This window comes from Drosophila busckii, chromosome X (assembly GCF_011750605.1).
Source record: "Drosophila busckii strain San Diego stock center, stock number 13000-0081.31 chromosome X, ASM1175060v1, whole genome shotgun sequence".
Taxonomy (NCBI): domain Eukaryota; kingdom Metazoa; phylum Arthropoda; class Insecta; order Diptera; family Drosophilidae; genus Drosophila; species Drosophila busckii.
Genome location: NC_046608.1, coordinates 14,510,306 through 14,528,497, shown reverse-complemented (window position 1 = coordinate 14,528,497; position 18,192 = coordinate 14,510,306). Strand labels below are relative to the sequence as shown.

Sequence of the window (18,192 nt, the reverse complement as noted above, 5' to 3'; positions counted from 1 at the left end):
TGCACAACAGTCGAGCCAATAGGTTCATTACAGTCTCAACCTGCAAATATTCGAAAAACAGAGATCGCTCTGGCGGTCACCAAGTTGACCGCGGTCAGAAACTTTACTCTGCACAAATAAAAGCCCACCGCCAAACCAGACGGTTTAGCCAGCTACAGATGCCTGGAGATGGGACTCACAGCAAGCAGATGTCGGAATGCTGTCGACCGGACAAATTGTTGCATTAGATGTGGAGTTGCTGGCCATAAGGCGGCGGCAAGAGCAAGAGCGAGCACGCAAAATGCTTTGCTTGCAGAGCTAAGACAAGCCATCAGACTGGGAGCAGCAGATGCCCGCTGGGCATCAGCGCCTAACCAAGAACGCAATGAAGTTTTTACAAGTAAACCTCAACCACTTGCGGCGCAGGACTTACTATCGCAGTCAGTCCGCGAAGCAGACATCGACCTAGCGATACTGAGCGAGCCCTACAGTATTGGCGAAGGCCCCATGTGGGCCTCTGACACATCTGGCAGAGCTGCACTCTGGGCTTGCAGCAGCGACAAGTCTCCTTTGACCAGAGTCTGTCGCTATCCGGTGCTCATAGCAAGCGACTTCAACGCGTGGGCCGAGGAGTGGGGAAACGCGTCAACGAATGCAAGGGGCAGGGCCGTGCTGGAAGCCTTCGCACTGCTGGACATGGCCCTACTTAATCTGGGCTCGCAGCACACCTTCAGCAAAGCTGGTCTAGGCTCCGTTGTGGACCTAACGTTTGTCAGTAGCACACTGTGTAACTCCAGCAGTTGCGCCTAGATAACGTTTACAATGCATTGGAGCACGGCAAGCTGAGTTCATTGACAGCAGGAAAAGGCTGATCAAAGCCAGCAAACGCAACTGTTTTCTCGAGCTTTGCGACACTGCAGACCACGACCCTTGAGGAAGCGCCTATAGGACAATCGTTAGTCGTTGCATTAGCTGTTAATATTTTTGTTACTCACATACCCTTTCGTAGAGCATATACATTTGGTTAAGATGTTCGCTTGCTGCATAAAAAATTGCAAATGCCAAAGCGATGCAACTGCTGAGTGCATCGGATGCTGGCTGTGCGATAAATTTATACATGTGAAGTGTGCAGGCTTCACGATTAAAGTTAAAGATTCCATTATGAACAAGACCGGCTTAAAATGGTCATGTGAATCTTGTCGTGAAGCTGAGGCCGACATGTCTAGGTTTATGCGACAGACTAAGCTTAATTTTTATGCTCTGCGAAAGAGTTTTAAAAAACTCAATGATGAGTTTATAAGTATGGAGACTCAGTTTAAAGCTCTTAAAGTTTTAGACGAATCCCAGTTGGTACCAGCAGTTAGTACGGCTGTGGGATACGTTCACAAAGGAGAATGCTAACATTCAAAGCATTACTGAAGGTGCGAAGACAGAGCTTACTTCAAAAACAAATACTACGACCAAATAAGGGATTTGGTTGTGACGTATAAAGGAGAATTCAACAAAAGGCTGGGTTCAAAGGAACAAGTTATGCGTAAAATGTTTCAAACGCGATCATTCAGCAAAGGAATGTCAGAAGAAAATTGTTTTAAATGCAAATAAAGGGCATAACATCGAAGCCTGAATCCAAAACAGCTGCATCAGCAAGTGGAGTACAAACCAATTATGTACTCCTAGCCACTGCTCGAGTAATTATTGATGGCAATAATGGACAAAAGGCCGAATTCAGAGCCTTACTTGACTCAGGTTCTCAAGTCAATGTAATCTCTGAAAGAGCATTAAATATATTGGCTCTCAACGTTAAAAGATCAGAGCTACAAATAAATGGAATTGGTGGACGAACGCAAACATCGAAGGCACGTGTTAATGTTATGCTCAAATCACAGCATAACAATTTCAACGCTCGATTGGAGGCTATTGTATTGCCTCACATTGTTGCAGATCAGCCAGGACAGTCAATTAATATTGCTCGTTGGAAACTTCCAAAGCATATTGAATTGGCAGATCCGAAATTTGACAAAGCAGGAAAGATTGACATAATGCAGGACAAGCATTTATCGTTGGGTAGAGGACTGCCAAGATTACAGAAAACCAAACAGGGATGGATTGTGGTAGAAAATTAAAACATAATTCAGCAAAATCAACTACTTGTGCAGCTCTAACGGAAGAAGATAAGGTAGACCAACAAATTACGAAGTTTTGGGAACTGGATTCATTCGCAACCGATACACCATGTCTATCACCACTGGAGAAACAATGTGAAAAACACTTTTTCCAGCACATTCAGACTGCAATTGACAAGAAACCGATTGTTAATCTCCCATTCACGGATAATGCTTCAGCCCTGGGGGAGAGTCGTGATCTTGCGACACGACGATTCCTTTCCTTGGAAAAACGGCTATTGCGAGATCCACAAACTAAGGCAAGTTATGTGGAGTTCATGAAAGAATATGAAGCTCTTGGGCATATGAAGGAGATGCACACAAATGAAAAAGCAAGAGCACGGTACTTTATACCACATCACTGTGTGCTCAAACCTGAAAGCGCAACAACCAAATTAAGGTTGGTTTTCGATGCGTCTGCAGTTACGGGAAAATCGCTCAACGACTTACTGCACAAAGGACCTACGGTGCAAAACTCTATATTTTCAATTTTGCTGCGATTTAGGACTCACAAATATGTTTTCACGGCGGACATAGAGAAAATGTATCGTCAAATCTGGATGAATCCCGAGGACCAATATTATCAAACAATAGTCTGGCGCAAAAATCCATCAGAGGCAACAAAAGCTTAACAAACTTCTGCGAAATTCTGGATTCAAGCGAAGAAAATGGTGTACCAACAACTCCCAAGTCTTACAAGGAGTTCCGAGGGAAGACATCACTTCAAATGTACAACTGGAGGAGACTTCATATGAGGACTATACGATTAAGACCCTCGGAATCACCTGGACACCAACGACAGATCATCTTTGTGGGAAAACGGAAATAGCAACAAAGGCCAACATATCAAGACGAGATGTTGTGTCTGAATTCTTCAGGATATTTGATCCTCTTGGTTTATTTGCTCCAGTTGTAATGAAAGAAAAAATTTTCATGCAACACCTCACAAAGGAGGGTTATGAATACAAAGACGATCTGCCGGCTCATCTTCAGGAGGAATGGAAACGCTACAGGGAAGATCTAAAGGTGCTAAACACTATAAAGGTACCACGACACGTCTACCTAGGAAAAACACCGGTGATGTCTGAAATCTACACCTTTGTTGATGTCTCGGAGAAGGCATATGGAGCTGCGGTGTACATCCGAGCAACGCATAAGGATAAACGAACAACAATCCAATTATTGTGTGCAAAATCACATTTAGCACCAATAAATGCCATAACGCTACCCCGTCTGGAACTAAAGGCTGCTGTATTAGGAGCACAACTGACATCTAAGATAAAAGAAGATTTGTCTATGGAAAGTGCATCAACGTACTATTGGTCTGATTCACGAATTGTACTATCATGGATAAACTGTTCAGCATCAATTCGAGACAAATTCCTCGCAACTAGAGTCGCAGCAATACACGACTTATCTGTACCAAAGCAATGGAGGCACGTTGCATCAGAACACAATGCAGATGTCCTATCTAGAGGAATGACGGCTTCTAAAGTGTTGCTACCAACGACGAATTAAAAAGTATAAATCCACCAAAGGCTAGTCAATCGGCATCGGCCATTATGACCATCATAAAAGAGGAGGACACAATATACAAAATACGGCACAACAATTCATTTATCAAGCTACTTAGAATAATAGCTTTCATGATGCGCTTCCGACGTAAGGAGAATTACACAGACCACACCGTTTATTTTGACGAAATGACGCAAGCTCGAAGAATTGTCAAACTATCGACTTCAAAGATGACATAAAACATCTTAAAATGCAAAGGGAGACACAACGGAGTAGTTCAATTAACTCACTCTCACCTTTCTTAGACCAGAATGGGATCTTGCGAGTAGGAGGTCGACTGGAAGCGGCAAAATTTTTAATTCGACTTCAAGCATCCGATACTTTTGCCATACAACGATCCCATTGTGAAGATGATTCTTGTACAAATACACAAAGACAACATGCATTGCGGTCCCCAGGCGTTATTGGCAGCATCAAGGCAACAGTTCTGGATACTCTGGATACTATGGCTAGAAGCACGGTAAAAGCCTGTGTCTAGTGCACTAAAGCCGAAATTAATGGAGCAGATCATGGGAAATCTGCCACCACTTAGGGTAACGCAAGCTCGACCATTTTTCAACTCTGGCGTCGATTATTGTGGACCATTTAAAATCCACTACAAAGTGTGTTATGTCCACTGTAGCGGAAGGTCGATAATTAGTTTTTTTTTTTTTTGTTATGGAGGAGTAGAAGCTAGTGCTGTGAAAGGGTGGTTGAGCGGCGCCCTTACGTAGTTTTGAAAAAGAGAGAGAGCGGTCATGGGGGGATTGATCCCGGCGGGACCGGGAGAAAGGAAGGGCGCCGCCATGATGGAGATCAGTGCAAAAAAAGGTTTCGAAGTGTGCAGACGGGTAGCGAAAAGTGAACAAAAAAAAGTTAAGGAAGCGGGAAAACAAAAAAGTGACTACTGTAGGCGACATTGATCAGGCCCTCAGGTAAGTGGGCTCAGGGCCCCACTTTTGCTGTTTTTTTTTGTGTGCGTACGCAGCTAACGTGCTGTTCCCAGGTCGGCGGGCGGAGGAGATCCGCCTGGCCCAACATTTTTTTCCCATAGTCTCGGAAAATCCAGCTTCAGGCGTGCTCCAGCCCTAAAGTCAGCACTTAGGCTGAAGAATAAACAAACAAAAAATCAGCACTTAATTTTTAATTTGTCTTACTTTATTAAAACCAAAAAAAATGTAACGTGTTGTCCTAGTAATTAAGTAAATTTATAACCTAGCAATAGACATACATACATATTCATACTCTTTATATTTTTTTATTATATATTTAATCCCCCCTTTATTAAGCTTTTAGTTTTATATACATACATAAGTTAATAAATGTTATTATAAAAAATGTGAGTAGAGAATATGCAAGCCAAGAGGGTGTTCGCGCCAATATGTAATATCGGCTAAACCGGCATCACTGGCACTCGTTAATAGGCTCTCTTCACTACACGCCGCTCTCCGCTCTTTTCCTACCTTCCGCCTAAGTACTTTTGCGTGTATGCGTTGTAAACACCATATATTCATTTGCGCGAAATTAAAACGTGGCGTTGTGAACAACACATAATCAATCATTCTTTTATTTCAAGTGAATTTTTCAGCTAAGTTTCTGCCCCCCCCCGACGAAACAAGGGGGAAGAAGGGGGATTCCTGTAAGGTGACATGTTCATATAGGTAAATATGTAGGCTTAGTTCGGTTATTGAGTTTATTTGTAATTGTGCAGCATGTAGTGTTGTAATGATAAAAAAAAAAATGTTTATTGTTACTTGTAGTGGACGGGTTGGGATCCACCCCTGAGGAGATGTGAGCTAGCCAGGCGAAGTCCACGATAAATTACACGGGACCGCTAAGGGCCATAACAAGTGCGAGGAAAGAAGCCTAGCACAGCTTACATTGCCATATTCTGCTGTTTCGCGACTAAAGCTGTACATCTGGAGCTGGTTAGCGATCTCACAACAGAGGCATTCTTGGCAGCACTGCGTCGTTTCATTGCTCGGCGAGGGAAATGCCAAACTCTTCACTGCGACAACGCAACAAATTTTGTGGGAGCAAAAAACAAGTTGCAGGAGTTACAGGAGGAAATATTCTCCGAAAACGCAAAGACTCAAATTCTTCAGGAATGCAACAATTCAACAGTTCAATTCAAATTCATCCCACCTCGTGCGCCTCACTTCGGAGGATTATGGGAAGCTGCAGTAAAGTCAGCAAAACACTTATTGCTAATCGATTCCGTTAATCATCGTCTTTTAATAAATAAATTAAATATTATTGGATTTCCAAAGAATTTTTTGAAGTGGGTATCTAATTACCTAACAGAAGTGAAAAGGTAGTTTTCAAGTCAGCGGTTTCCAAGCCGGTGTCTGTGATGTCTGGAGTTCCTCAGGGTTGTCACCTTGGACCGTTGCATTTTAACCTATTTATCAATGACCTGCCCTCAGTCATTGTGAACTCAAACGTTCTAATGCACCACAAGCAGAAGCAACAGCAAGATTATACAAGGATTCTAAAATAAGGTATTAAGAACGGTGACTGGCGCCCCATTCTACATGCGCAACTCGTGCCTACACAGGGATCTTCAGATGGACACAGTGGATGAGACTGTCCAGAAGCTATCCAGCCGGCACGAAAATAAACTACACGACCATGAAAATGTTCTGGCTCTCCAGCTGCTGGATAAAAGCCCACACACAAGAAGGCTAAAAAAGAGGCCCCACGTGCCCGACCTCCCATTCAGGATCCGTTAGACCCCCATGACGCGAGTAGTTCACAGAATATAGCACTAAACCTAGAAAATTTCAAGTGTTTCAAAAAAATTTATAATTGGCCCCATGGCCAGATATTAAATAAAGAATAAAAAAAAATATATCTTGATTTTGATTTATCTGATTTATTGATTTATTTTGTGTTTAAAAAAAATCAAATAATAAGCTTTACGCCATACCAGGACTAGATTTACATTTTTCTTAAACCAATGCGACAAGTTTTACTTTGTAAGACTCTTCAAGTCAATATTGAGGTAGACCATATGTGATTGTTTGCCGAACGCCGTCGGCGCATCAGAGCATAAAAATTATGTGCCAGATGATACTTGACAAGTATTGGTACGGTCGATAGTATCGAAAAGTAAGGAATATGTTATGCATCGATAGGTATCATAGAGAAATCCATAATAAAAAAATACCATAACAACATTTGTTTATTATTGTTTATATAAGACTGCTTTTGTAATAAATATTTACATATTAATATATCAACAAAATTCATAAATTCTCAACGTGCTTAGCTACCAAAATGATCCTGATAACATATTTAGTCTAGTGTTATTTGTGCAGTGCTTTAAAGGTGCTCTGTTAAGATGTAAGGTTTTGCTGAACACTGTTTAGCGCACTCATGAACCAGTTCACTGATCCAGTTCACATAAGCAACAATAATAGACATTGTATAATTCGAATTTCATATGTGGAATTTGCCATATAACTAGGAAATAAAAAGAAACTCCAACACAAATGGCACAGTTCCTTCTAAGAGGCATCTTACGAGCCGGCAGTGTCAGCTGCAGCTCCAGCAACAGCTCTGGCATGTCCAGTTCCAGCTGTCAGTTTCACACAACACCGGCGTGCTCGGAGATACGCAAGCTGGCGAGATTGCGTGTGGTGGATAACAGTGATCTGGGCAAGCGTGCAATGGCTGAGGGACGTCCACCACGCTGCATACATGTGTACAACAAGCGCGGCGTAGGCTATATCGGTGACAAGGTGCTGGTGGCTATCAAGGGGCAGATGAAGAAGGGCATTCTGGTGGGCCTGAAGCAAAGGCAGCGCGTCAAGCAGCCGCAGTTTGACAGCAACAATCTGGTGCTTATCGACGACAATGGCAGCCCGCTCGGCACACGTATACATGTGCCCATACCCACGGTGCTGCGCACAATACTCAAGGAGAAGACGCTGGCCAAGGGCGCCGATTACACTAAGGTGCTGGCTATAGCCAGCCGATATGTCTAGTTTAACGATTATCTATGGAATGTTGTACAATAAAATGCGTTTTCGTTATAGTAATAAGTGGTATATTGTTTATAATGTAATTACTCGATCAGCTAGTTTAGTAGATAACTAACATACATATGCATTTATGTTTAGTTTAGGCGTGTTTCTGTGAAAATGTGTGTGTTTGTGTATATGTATGTATATATAGTTAAATGTATGTACATGTGCGCGTAGTTAGTTTACAGTTATAGTTGCAGTTGTGATAACAGAAATGCACATTTAAAAGTTGCTTCAGGTTGAGGTCAAAAATTTCAGGAAACAGCAAGTGCGCAAGGCTGAAGTCAAAACGGGGGTGTGCCAGAGCGAGACAAACAATGTGGTAGGTGCATGCAATTAGACGCTCTCTCGCTCCAGCTGATGTAAGCCTGCAGCCTGCTTAACTAACAGTTATTTTGTTTTTCTATTTGACCAATTAATCAACAAATTTGGATGAGCACAAACGCATGCTCTCCAAGTAATAAGTACAGGTACAGCCTCCTACTCCTACGCCACCGACGCTCCTCTCTCACTCTCTAATTAGATATTGCCAGCACTATTGTAGAACTGAAAGTTGTTATAGTTCACCGGCGTCTTGGGACTGGGGCACATATAGAGAAAATCATCGTTTTGCAACTGGGATTGCGTCAAGTTGGGTTCGCTGGCACTGCGATGTATTTTGGGCAACGTGCGCAGCATATTCTCCAGCATGTTCAAGAGCGGTCGGAACAGCGGGCGCTCCTTGGGATTATATTTGATGCAGTCCTCGGCCAGACGTTTTAGCGCTTGCGGCGCATCCGAGCGCACCAGCGTCATGTCCGGACGCAGCAGACCGCGTCCAACCATAAACAAAATCTGATCCTTGTTGCTAATTTTACAATAGGGCAAACATTCAGCCAGCAACTCATACATGACAATGCCAAAGGCGTAAACATCCGACTGAAACGAATAGGGATTCTGCTCCTGCATGCGTATAACCTCCGGTGCCATCCATAGTATGCTGCCAGTGGGCTGATTTGCCTGCTTCTCGCCGGACCAGCGTGTCTTGGCGGTGGCCAGACCGAAATCTCCTATTTTCACGGACAGATCCTCGTGCAGGAAAATGTTGTTGGTTTTGAGATCCCTAGACAAAAGAAAAAAAGCAAGCAATAAATATAAATGCTATATATATATTTAGCATTTAACAAACTCACCTGTGTATAATATTCTTGGCATGCAGATAATCCATGCCCTGCGCCACCTGGCGACCAATATCAATGAGCGTATTGAGCTTGAACTTGGTCTCGCTGACATGGACGTGCTTGTAGAGACTGCTGCCCTCGCACCATTGCGTCACAATGGCCAATGAAGGCTTCGATACGCATCCCATGAACAAAAGTATATTGCAGTGTCGTGTCTTTTTCAGCATTGCTACCTCGTTCTTGAAGGCCTGCAGCTGGGCAGGACTTGGTGTCTTCACTTTGAGTGTCTTGACGGCTACGGGTCCATGCCAATGTGCACGATACACCGTACCAAAGGAGCCAGAGCCAATGCGTGGTCCAATAAGTATCTCCTCCGCTAAAATGTTCTGTTAGCAAAAGAGAGTACGAAATAGAGAGAGAGAGAGAGAGACAGAGGACACACGCGTGCGTGAGAGATGGGTAGATGACAAATCATTCAATTAGTAATTTTTTGGAATTGTTAATGTGCAAAGTTCTAAAACAAAAAAAGAACAATGTAATATTTACTGTTTAAAGCATTAAACGCATTTTGTAGAAACTCGTTCTTTGAGGAAGAAAAAAAAATAGTAATACATCAAATAACATAAGGAATTTGTTGATTTGAATGAAATCAAAAGTTGAAATGCATTAAAGCTTTAGCATTTAATTTGCATTGCCTTCAAAACCAATTCGAATTATTTGTAACAGCAATTTTGAGTATAACAATAGAATATACCTTCAGTATCATTTAAATTAAATGAGTTGTTCAATAATAACAGCACTAACAAATGATGCTGACAGTGAGCAACTATCGATTTAGCGATTTGATTAAAGTTGCCAACGGTCATTTGAAAATTGCATTCGAGCGATTAATGATTTATATGTAAATCGATTTCGAAATGGACGAAGCACTATTTGCATGTAAGCGTTGCGTCATATCAACGACATGTTTTTTTGTATTCTGAGTTACGATGATTATAATATTTTGATGGGAAGCTTTTTGTTAGTAAAGATTATAGAATGTGAATGAAGATAGCATGCTATAATCTTAAAGTCAACCATTTGCATAGAGTTACTAGAAGAAAAACAAATAAACGTTAGATTGCCCACTAAGAAAATATTTACCCAATTTTCCTCGGAGCTTTTTGTATCGCGCGATAATAGATTCTTGTTGCTCTCGTCGGCGGATCGAGCACGCGGTCGATTGTGCTTTAGCGTGCTGGTGGGCGAGGATTGTGTGGAGTTTGAATGATCTGTGCCGGGATGGGGTAGCGGGGGCCGGGCCTGCATTAAGCTGCGCTGCGTCTCACTGGTCAACGGCCGGATGTTATTGATGCACACATTGGGCGCCGAATTAGAGCGATCGTCCTGGCTAATGCGTGGTGGACGACCCTGTCGGTTAGCAGAATTTTTAGAGTTGCTGCTAGCTGAAGTTGTAGTTACAGTTGCTACTGTGGCTGTCGCGGTGTTGCTGTTGCCGCTGCTGCTACAACGACGGCTACTCACATTACGTACACCGCTGCTGCGGCCGATGCCTACGCCGCCCGCATGCTCTGGGTTCGACAACAAACGCTCATAGTAACTATCCACGGAATAGGGCTGGCACAACATGGGCACTCGTCCGGCGCAGCGCTGATGAAAACGAAAGTTGCACTGACAACAGTAGAAGCCGGTAAAGAGGAGTCGGCGACAGGCCTCGCAGAAAACCAGGGAGAAAAAGGTTTTGCGTATAAACTGATGCTTGATGAGAGGTGTTAGCAGCTTGTCTACCACCAGACGCACATAAATCTCATCCACATGCAGCGTGCCAATGTCCGTGCTCCACGGTATGATATGCTGACTGCTGTTCGGGGTTGTGCTCACCTCGCACATGAATGTCTCCAGCTGGCGCAGCTTCAGCGCCTTTCTAAAAGCATCACAAAGCCGCGTGCCGGCCACCACCTCCACGGAGGTGCGCTGCTCATTGGGCAAATGCGCACGCAGCAGCACCTTGGGTGTTCGCTGCAGCGTGCCACATTGGCTATCATTGCCGGACCCTGTAACAGAGGCTGGTATGGATGCATGACTATCATTGAGCGCCAGCTGACGCTGCTGTTGTAAGATTTGGGTCTGATTCTGATAGTGTGACTGATCAGTTTGATTGTGGCGTTCCACCTGTACCACCGTCGTCTGTTGTGCTTGCTGCGAATTTAGCTGATCCATTAGCTCCTGCTCCTTCACCTCCAGCTCATGCAGTTTCGAGGTAAGCTCTTGATATTCTGCAAATTCAGATTAAAACATTCGTTTAGTCACAAACATACACACACACACATATACATACATACATACATACGTATGTATGTATGTACATATAGTGCTGATACCCACCTGTTAAGTACATGGCTGGCGGCTCCTGCAGATTGGCAAACTTGGCATTGAGCGCATCGATATTCTCGCGCGTCACATGCTTTACCAGCTGAACATTGTGCAGCTCATCCGCGAGTTGGTCATACGGCTCACTTTCGCTTTCAGTTAACGATTCACTCGACATGTTCTTGCTTGTCGTTGTCGTTTTTATTTAGCAATTTTTCTGAATTAGTTTTTCAAGCCCACAGCTGTGTTGACCATGACCCTGAACTTTGTTTTTAGCAGTAGGCTTATGCTGTTTTTTGCGTTTGCTTTGCTTTTTGCTTTCGTTTATACTTTATTGTTTGCGCTTGCGTTGCGGACATACCACCACCCACGCCTGCATCCGTGTATCCCGTATTCACATTGAATCGCGGAAGTTTGACAACGGCTGCTGCAGTTGGCAGCCTGCGGCTGCATTTTATTTTGCACTTATTCGACTTTTTTTTAATTGATTAAAAACGCGGGGTAGGCAATTTGCTAGTTGCTGTCACTGTTTCTGTTTCGGTTTCTACGCTTTGCACTGCGTGCCTGCTTCTTGAATTTTCTGCAAAGCGGAGACGAAGAGCAATGCTGCAAGTTTGGCTGTTTTGTGGCTAGATTTAATCTAGCTAATTTTAGCTATAAGTGAATATGTAATTTTTTCATTCATCAAGGAGAAATTGACTGGAAATTGTACAGAAAGGAAATGTACAAACATAATTATATTGCTGCTTCTTTCATTTTCGGAGACATTTGCATATTCTCTCTCTAATTCAGCTTACAATTTTTAATCGACTTGTCCCTAATTTAGCTTTTTTCCATCAGGAAATTATGCCAGCACTGACTGCAACTGAACCAACCGAACGAACACCTACACAAAACGAACGAACAACCACTAAAAACGAATGAGCAGAGACGAACGACTGAACTCATTGGAACAATTATCCGGATCGCCGTTCAATTGATAAGTAGTTCAATTGAGCTCAGACTGAACGATTCGGTGCAACTCTACTATTTTCGCTACCATATCCCCAAGCAACACACATTGGCATTTTCTCTGTACGGTAAACGTTTCCAAACTGGGACTGTTGAACTAAAATTCAATATAGTTAATAATTGAATGCACAAACCAAATAGCTCAAAGTGAAGTGGGGCCATGGACGAAGGTAAGGTAGTGTGTGCCCCCACAACGGGCTAAACATTTCTCTCATATTTATATTAAACTTTTCGCTTGCGATGTCTGTTCATTTTTGTGACTGACTTTTGCGCTTGCCTATGCAGAATACTCAGCGGCGTCGACGGCTGGCGGTGGTGTTAAAAAAGCCGGCGTGGGTAAGCAGCACAATACGCTGCCTTTCTGGGGTAATGAGACATCAATGAATTTAAATCCACTTATACTCGCCAACATACAGAGCTCTAGCTACTTTAAAGGTAAGCGTCAAATTTGCCCGCCAAAAATTTTTTTTATATATTTTCATGGTTGCTTTTCTTTGCAGTGCATTTGTTTAAGCTAAAGACTTATCATGAAGTGGTAGATGAAATCTATTACCAAGTCAAGCATATGGAGCCCTGGGAGCGTGGATCCCGCAAAACTTCCGGCCAGACGGGCATGTGCGGCGGTGTGAGTTTATGAAATGTAGCGCTTATCGTTGGCGACCATCCATACACAATTTGAAGATTGCACAAATACTAAACAATTGTATTCCTTATGAATTTTACAGGTACGTGGCGTTGGCGCCGGAGGCATTGTTTCCACCGCCTACTGTTTGCTCTATAAACTGTATACGCTGCGTCTAACCCGAAAGCAAGTCAACGGGCTGCTCAATCACACAGACTCGCCCTACATACGGGCACTAGGTAGGTGTTGGTAAGTCGCATGAGTTTAACCGTGCTCCTGGTCCTCACGCCTCACAAACAAGAACAAATACCAGCGGTTTGCTTATGTCTGTAGATAAACGCTAAGCAGCTAGATTAATTAAACTCTACGCACTTTCGTAAAAGATAAATAAGATCAGAGACTATGATAATTAAGAGTTCATAATTGATAAATGCTTGAATTTTAGTGTTTATCCGAGAATATAAACTAGCCTCATTGTATATTCGAATTAAATATTTATTTAACTTGCTTGTAGGTTTTATGTACTTACGGTATACTCAGCCACCGGGTGATTTATATGACTGGTATGAAGACTATTTGCAAGATGAGGAAGAAATTGATGTAAAGGCTGGCGGCGGCCAGGTGAGTTAACTGTATGAGCCAACTTGAACACTTGAACTTTTTGCACTATAAAATAGTATAAGCCTAGATGCAGATTTCTAACACACAATTTATGTTGTGTTCTGGCCATTGCTTACAGGTGATGAACATTGGACAAATGGTGTATCAGTTTATGACAAAATTGGATTGGTTCTCCACGCTATTTCCGCGCATACCTGTGCCCATACAAAAACAGATTGAGAAGAAAATTGAGCAATATTGCCGTGAGCAGGGCATTACCGTTAATCAGCTAAGCACAGGTCGTGGTATTACAGCAGCCGGAGGAACGGTAGCTGCACCAGGAGGAGCAACTGCTGGTCCAGTGCCTAACTCAGATTACGAGGGCGGCGGCGGCGGAGGCGGTACTGGGCGTACTCAAGGTGTAGCTCGTGGAGGCAACTATCGCAACGATCACGATGATCGCGATTACTATGCAAGTCAAGCCTCTAGCTCCAGCTATGGACGCGGACGTGGCTATGATGATTACCCACCACAGTCAATTTCCTCAATGTTGCCGTATGGTGGCTCCGAGCGTGACAAGGAGCATGGCGAACGCAGTGAGAGACGCCGCAGCAGCAAGCACAAGAAGAAGCACAAGCATAGACAAAGCTCGCGCAGTCGCAGTCGCAGCAAAAGCGCCAGCAGTCGCAGCGCCAGTCGCAGTCGGCATCGTCATGACCGCAAGCGTGGCGAAGACCGCGGCAACAGAAATCGACACAACGAGCATTACGATGACAGGGATCGCGAGCGGGACCGTGATAGGGAGCGCGAGCGTGAACGCGAACGGGAGAGAGAGCGTGAGCGACGCTATCGTTGAAACTGCTGCTTGCCGCCTGTCCGCTCAACATTGTTTTTATAGCACATTAAACATATACATATGGTATACATACTAAATATTTTTTTCTATAATTTACTACAACGTCCTCTCAGTTTTAAAACCAGAACTCTGCCAACGGCTGAGCTCTTACTCAGGTTAAAACAGCCACATCCAGACCACAAATTTAAACACAACACTTCTGCCTATCAATACATGGCTATATTTTGTAATTTGTATTTTTTCATGCTGATTGTAAATTCTTCAAGTTGTGTTTTATTTCATTAATAAAAATAACATTTGTTTTTTTAAGACTATGTTTTTTCTTATTACCAATACCATTTGTGAGCATTCCCTATGGAGAATCCACTGTCAGCTACAAACATTTATCGATATAATACTCGAAGTAAGCCCAAAAAAATGCATTAATAGTTCCAGCTACTTTATAGGTAATGTTGATAAGTTAGCCTGCCATAAATTAATTTAGTCACACAACTTTTAAATGTGGACAATTAAAAAGACTTGGACCGCACAATAATTTAAACAAAAAGTTGTACAGCTACAACAAGCCCATTGAAGCGAATGAGACATTTGTTTAACCTCTAAAAAATACTTTCCATAAATATGTAATTCTTAAAAGCGTTTTTTTGTTCATTTCCACATGGCCTTTGGATGAGCAGCTGGTTTTACTCCAATTTTGTACTACTATTAATAACATTATTCTCTAACTGTGATGTTATGGTGTGCTTCTCTTTCTGCTTGTACAGCTTCTTCACTTAATAAATATCTTAAAAAAAAACAACTATTAATAACACATAAAGACGACAAAATGTTTATATTAATTTTGTATAATCATATTTTTATGACCCAACGTTATTAGAGAGACCAATGCCCATAAATTTTGGAGCACAAGGGCAGGGCATTAAACCATTTTATTTTTGGAGGCAAGAACGAGTATGATCGTAAAATTGAATATCACAACTGGATTAAAATGGATTTCAATTAATTAAAATTAATATTTGATTAGCCAAAGTAGAAATTCAAACGCATGCACACATACTAAGACAATAACTAAAATAGTATCTAGTAGTGGCTCAAAGCAACGACACACGCTGCGAAGACTAGCTTAAGCGGCGGGCCAAGCCTCCCAATGGATACAGCAAACACACCATACCAAACCACACCACACCACACCACGTTTCGTTACTCCCCACACCGCTGGCGCCCCTCTCTTTTGCAAGTGTGCCAGCAAAACGATGTGTGAGAATTTGAGTCAGTTGCTGTTTAAGTCTCAACGACAAAAAATAAAACAAATGCAAAAAAAAATAATAAAAAAAATAATAAAAACAGAAAACAGTTGCTTGCGCACAGTGAAACGCGAAACAAGCTCTCCAACCGTTGTCTCTCATTCTCAGCGTCAACGTTAACGTGTTGCCGTCGCCACGACCGTTACAATAAAAATAAAAAAACAAAAACAAAGAGAAAAACCGCGAGTTTAAAACCATTATAAAGAAGTTATAGTAATAACAAAAAAGAGTTGAAATGTAAATTGCAAACAGCTGCTTTTTTTTTAATATTTCAATACACACACACTCACACACACACACGCACTACATTTATTTATTTGAATGCATGTGTGTATACACACTCATTGACAGAGAGCAGAATGTTTAGCGATTGATCAATGTCAGACGCTTGGGAAAATGCAATGAATGAAACAACCAGGGCTGCGAATCAAAACAATGCATAATATCTACCATTTAATGTATGCCGCTTTAAATTTATTACGAACTTATTATACACTAGTATATGTAAATGCCACTGTTTAGTTGAAATTTTTGGCGTAGCCCTAGCAACAGCGATAAACAGAGCAAAGCAGAGAATTTTGCGCGTGCGTGCGCGCGCCTTACTTAAACGCTTGCTTTTGACCATATTCGTGAGCCAAAAATATGCCATAAATATAAAAATAAAGCTAAGGCAAAAGTGTGTGTTGTTATTTATGTACATACATACATACATACATACATGCATATGCGATATACAAAATGCTTTGATTTTGTTTTGCTTTTTTCTCGCTGCATAGTCCAACGTGCGCTTTTAGCTGCTACGCTCCATCAACTAAAATGTTCTTGCAATTGCGAATTACATATTTCGGTCACTGTGCCAGCGCACTCACACACACACAAACAAACACACAGCATGCATGAATAGTCTAAGACTGAGCGAGAGCGAGAGCATATGTATGTATGCATTATCCTTCAGTTTTAATGCATGTTATTACGTCAAATGCAAACGATATACACTCACTCACACACACACACACACACACACACACACAAGTCTATTGCAGGTGTGTAGTCTAAAGTGGTTTCAATTTCGCAATAAGCAACGCGGGGCAGCGGGCGTAGAGGGTGGGGCAATGGGCTGTTCTGGTATTAAACTGGTGCTGCTTAAAGTCATATCAGCGTCAACTTCACCGTCACCGTCGCCGTCAGCGTCGGCAGCGCGCTTAAGCGTCTTGTCAAAATTTACTGCAATTGTGTGCTTTTTTTTTATATGTATGTACATGCATACTTATTTTATAATTGCCGTTTGTTATTTATGCCGCTTATTGGGCGGCAATTAGGTGACGTTGACTGCGACGGCGACTGAGCGACGCCACCCACAGGTATTTTTATGATGCGATCGTGAGTGATCGACGCTGTCTAGGTGTGCCCTTGTCTCGCACACCCGCTTGCCCGCTACTTCTCTCTCGCTCCAGTGGACAGTCAGAGCGGTTGCCTCTACGTCTGCGTCTGCGTCACTGTCACTGACGTCATAGCCAAGCCATCAGCATGCGAACAAAGTGCGACACTGACGCCGCACCATGGGCCAGCGTTAGTAAATTTCAAGTGAAATTGATATTGAATTGACATTATCTGTCTGCAATCAGTATTAGCGCTATATTAAAGCGTATATTAACAGTAACAGCTTTTTAAAAGCAAAGCTAAGCAGCTGCTTTTCCATTTTACTGAGAATACTAATGTTAAAAACTCTGTAGTTTTTATTACGTCTTCAAAACTGATTGACGCACCAAGGTACTTATGCGTCAAGTGATGAAATTCTCCGGCATCAACAAGTCCAAATGAAATGCATTTAAATTACTAACAGTGCACGTTCGTATCGGTGAACACCCAGTTAGTTACACGAGCAGATCGTAAAATTATCATTATTTTAAATTACAAATGCAATAGTAATAATAAAGTATTTGAAATAGATTCCGGGAAGCAAGTGAGCTTACTCAGAACTCCAGCCGAAAATTTTCACCATATGTACATATGTATACTGCAGTAATATGATTAAGAATGCAACTCTACCTCGATAGTTGAGACGCTTGTCAATTAAAATATAATAATGGGGAAAAAATGTATTTTGCAGTGACTCCGTTATACGGATATTAGAGCTTTAGTGTTTGTACCGGATTTACATAATTTTTGCAATTGAAATTGAAATAAAAATATTTTTAGAAGTGACAAAATAAATTATGCACTGACGAAAGGTTCACTTAACTGAACACTCCCCCTCTCAGCTTTTTCATCATGCTCTTAATATATTTGTATGTAGGAAAGTGCACTGATAGCGATGTCAAGCATTTGTGTAATAAAATTAAGCAATGTGGATCACTGTGCAAGAGCAGAGCATATGAGAATACACGACAGCGTCTGTCATTCTGTCAGTCTGTGTTCGTGTGTGTGTATATGTGTGTGTGTGTGCGTGTGTGCTTAAATGCAATTACGCGCTCAAGTTAAGAAAAACTAGCAAAGCAATTGGAGCGCAACAACAAAAACGAAACATGAGTATACATAAATAAATA

General features: G+C 42.2%; 3 protein-coding genes across 6 annotated transcripts; 2 read left to right on the top strand and 1 right to left on the bottom strand.

The window, feature by feature from the left end:
• Positions 1–7,032: 7,032 nt before the first annotated feature.
• On the top strand, positions 7,033–7,739 carry LOC108606734 (39S ribosomal protein L14, mitochondrial). Its single transcript, XM_017997127.1, has one exon. It carries the CDS (start codon positions 7,190–7,192, stop codon positions 7,682–7,684), a length of 495 nt encoding a protein of 164 aa, XP_017852616.1. The 5' UTR covers positions 7,033–7,189; the 3' UTR covers positions 7,685–7,739.
• On the bottom strand, positions 7,731–11,867 carry LOC108606732 (raf homolog serine/threonine-protein kinase Raf). 2 transcript variants are annotated; one of them, XM_017997124.1, is made up of 5 exons: positions 11,269–11,853; positions 10,408–11,159; positions 10,027–10,293; positions 8,896–9,269; positions 7,731–8,825 (listed from the first exon to the last, which is right to left on the bottom strand). In XM_017997124.1, exons 1-5 carry the CDS (start codon positions 11,429–11,431, stop codon positions 8,243–8,245), a joined length of 2,139 nt encoding a protein of 712 aa, XP_017852613.1. In that variant the 5' UTR covers positions 11,432–11,853; the 3' UTR covers positions 7,731–8,242. The 2 variants fall into 2 exon arrangements, with proteins under 2 accessions (XP_017852613.1, XP_017852612.1); XM_017997123.1 differs by having other exon boundaries at positions 10,027–11,159; positions 11,269–11,867.
• LOC108606733 (pre-mRNA-splicing factor 38B) lies at positions 11,063–14,605 on the top strand. 3 transcript variants are annotated; one of them, XR_004458911.1, is made up of 8 exons: positions 11,063–11,143; positions 12,094–12,434; positions 12,550–12,699; positions 12,765–12,889; positions 12,990–13,125; positions 13,401–13,507; positions 13,626–14,405; positions 14,456–14,605. XR_004458911.1 is itself a non-coding variant. In XM_017997125.1 (7 exons), the coding sequence occupies exons 2-7, from the start codon at positions 12,425–12,427 to the stop codon at positions 14,340–14,342; spliced, it is 1,245 nt and encodes a 414-aa protein (XP_017852614.1). In that variant the 5' UTR covers positions 11,063–11,143; positions 12,094–12,424; the 3' UTR covers positions 14,343–14,605. The 3 variants fall into 3 exon arrangements, 2 of the variants coding, with proteins under 2 accessions (XP_017852614.1, XP_017852615.1); XM_017997125.1 differs by having other exon boundaries at positions 13,626–14,605; XM_017997126.1 differs by lacking the exons at positions 11,063–11,143; positions 12,094–12,434; positions 12,550–12,699; positions 12,765–12,889 and having other exon boundaries at positions 13,078–13,135; positions 13,626–14,604.
• Positions 14,606–18,192: the final 3,587 nt, after the last annotated feature.

Excerpts from the sequence above, each read along its gene's own strand:
- LOC108606734 (XM_017997127.1), top strand. The coding sequence starts at position 7,190 with ATGGCACAGTTCCTTCTAAGAGGCATCTTACGAGCCGGCAGTGTCAGC.
- LOC108606732 (XM_017997123.1), bottom strand. The coding sequence starts at position 11,431 with ATGTCGAGTGAATCGTTAACTGAAAGCGAAAGTGAGCCGTATGACCAA. Across the intron at positions 11,160-11,268 it reads GCCAGCCATGTACTTAACAG|AATATCAAGAGCTTACCTCG; the intron begins GTGGGTATCAGC and ends CTGAATTTGCAG. Across the intron at positions 9,270-10,026 it reads AAAGCTCCGAGGAAAATTGG|AACATTTTAGCGGAGGAGAT; the intron begins GTAAATATTTTC and ends TTTTGCTAACAG.
- LOC108606733 (XM_017997125.1), top strand. Across the intron at positions 13,126-13,400 it reads GCCCTACATACGGGCACTAG|GTTTTATGTACTTACGGTAT; the intron begins GTAGGTGTTGGT and ends ACTTGCTTGTAG. Across the intron at positions 13,508-13,625 it reads TAAAGGCTGGCGGCGGCCAG|GTGATGAACATTGGACAAAT; the intron begins GTGAGTTAACTG and ends CATTGCTTACAG.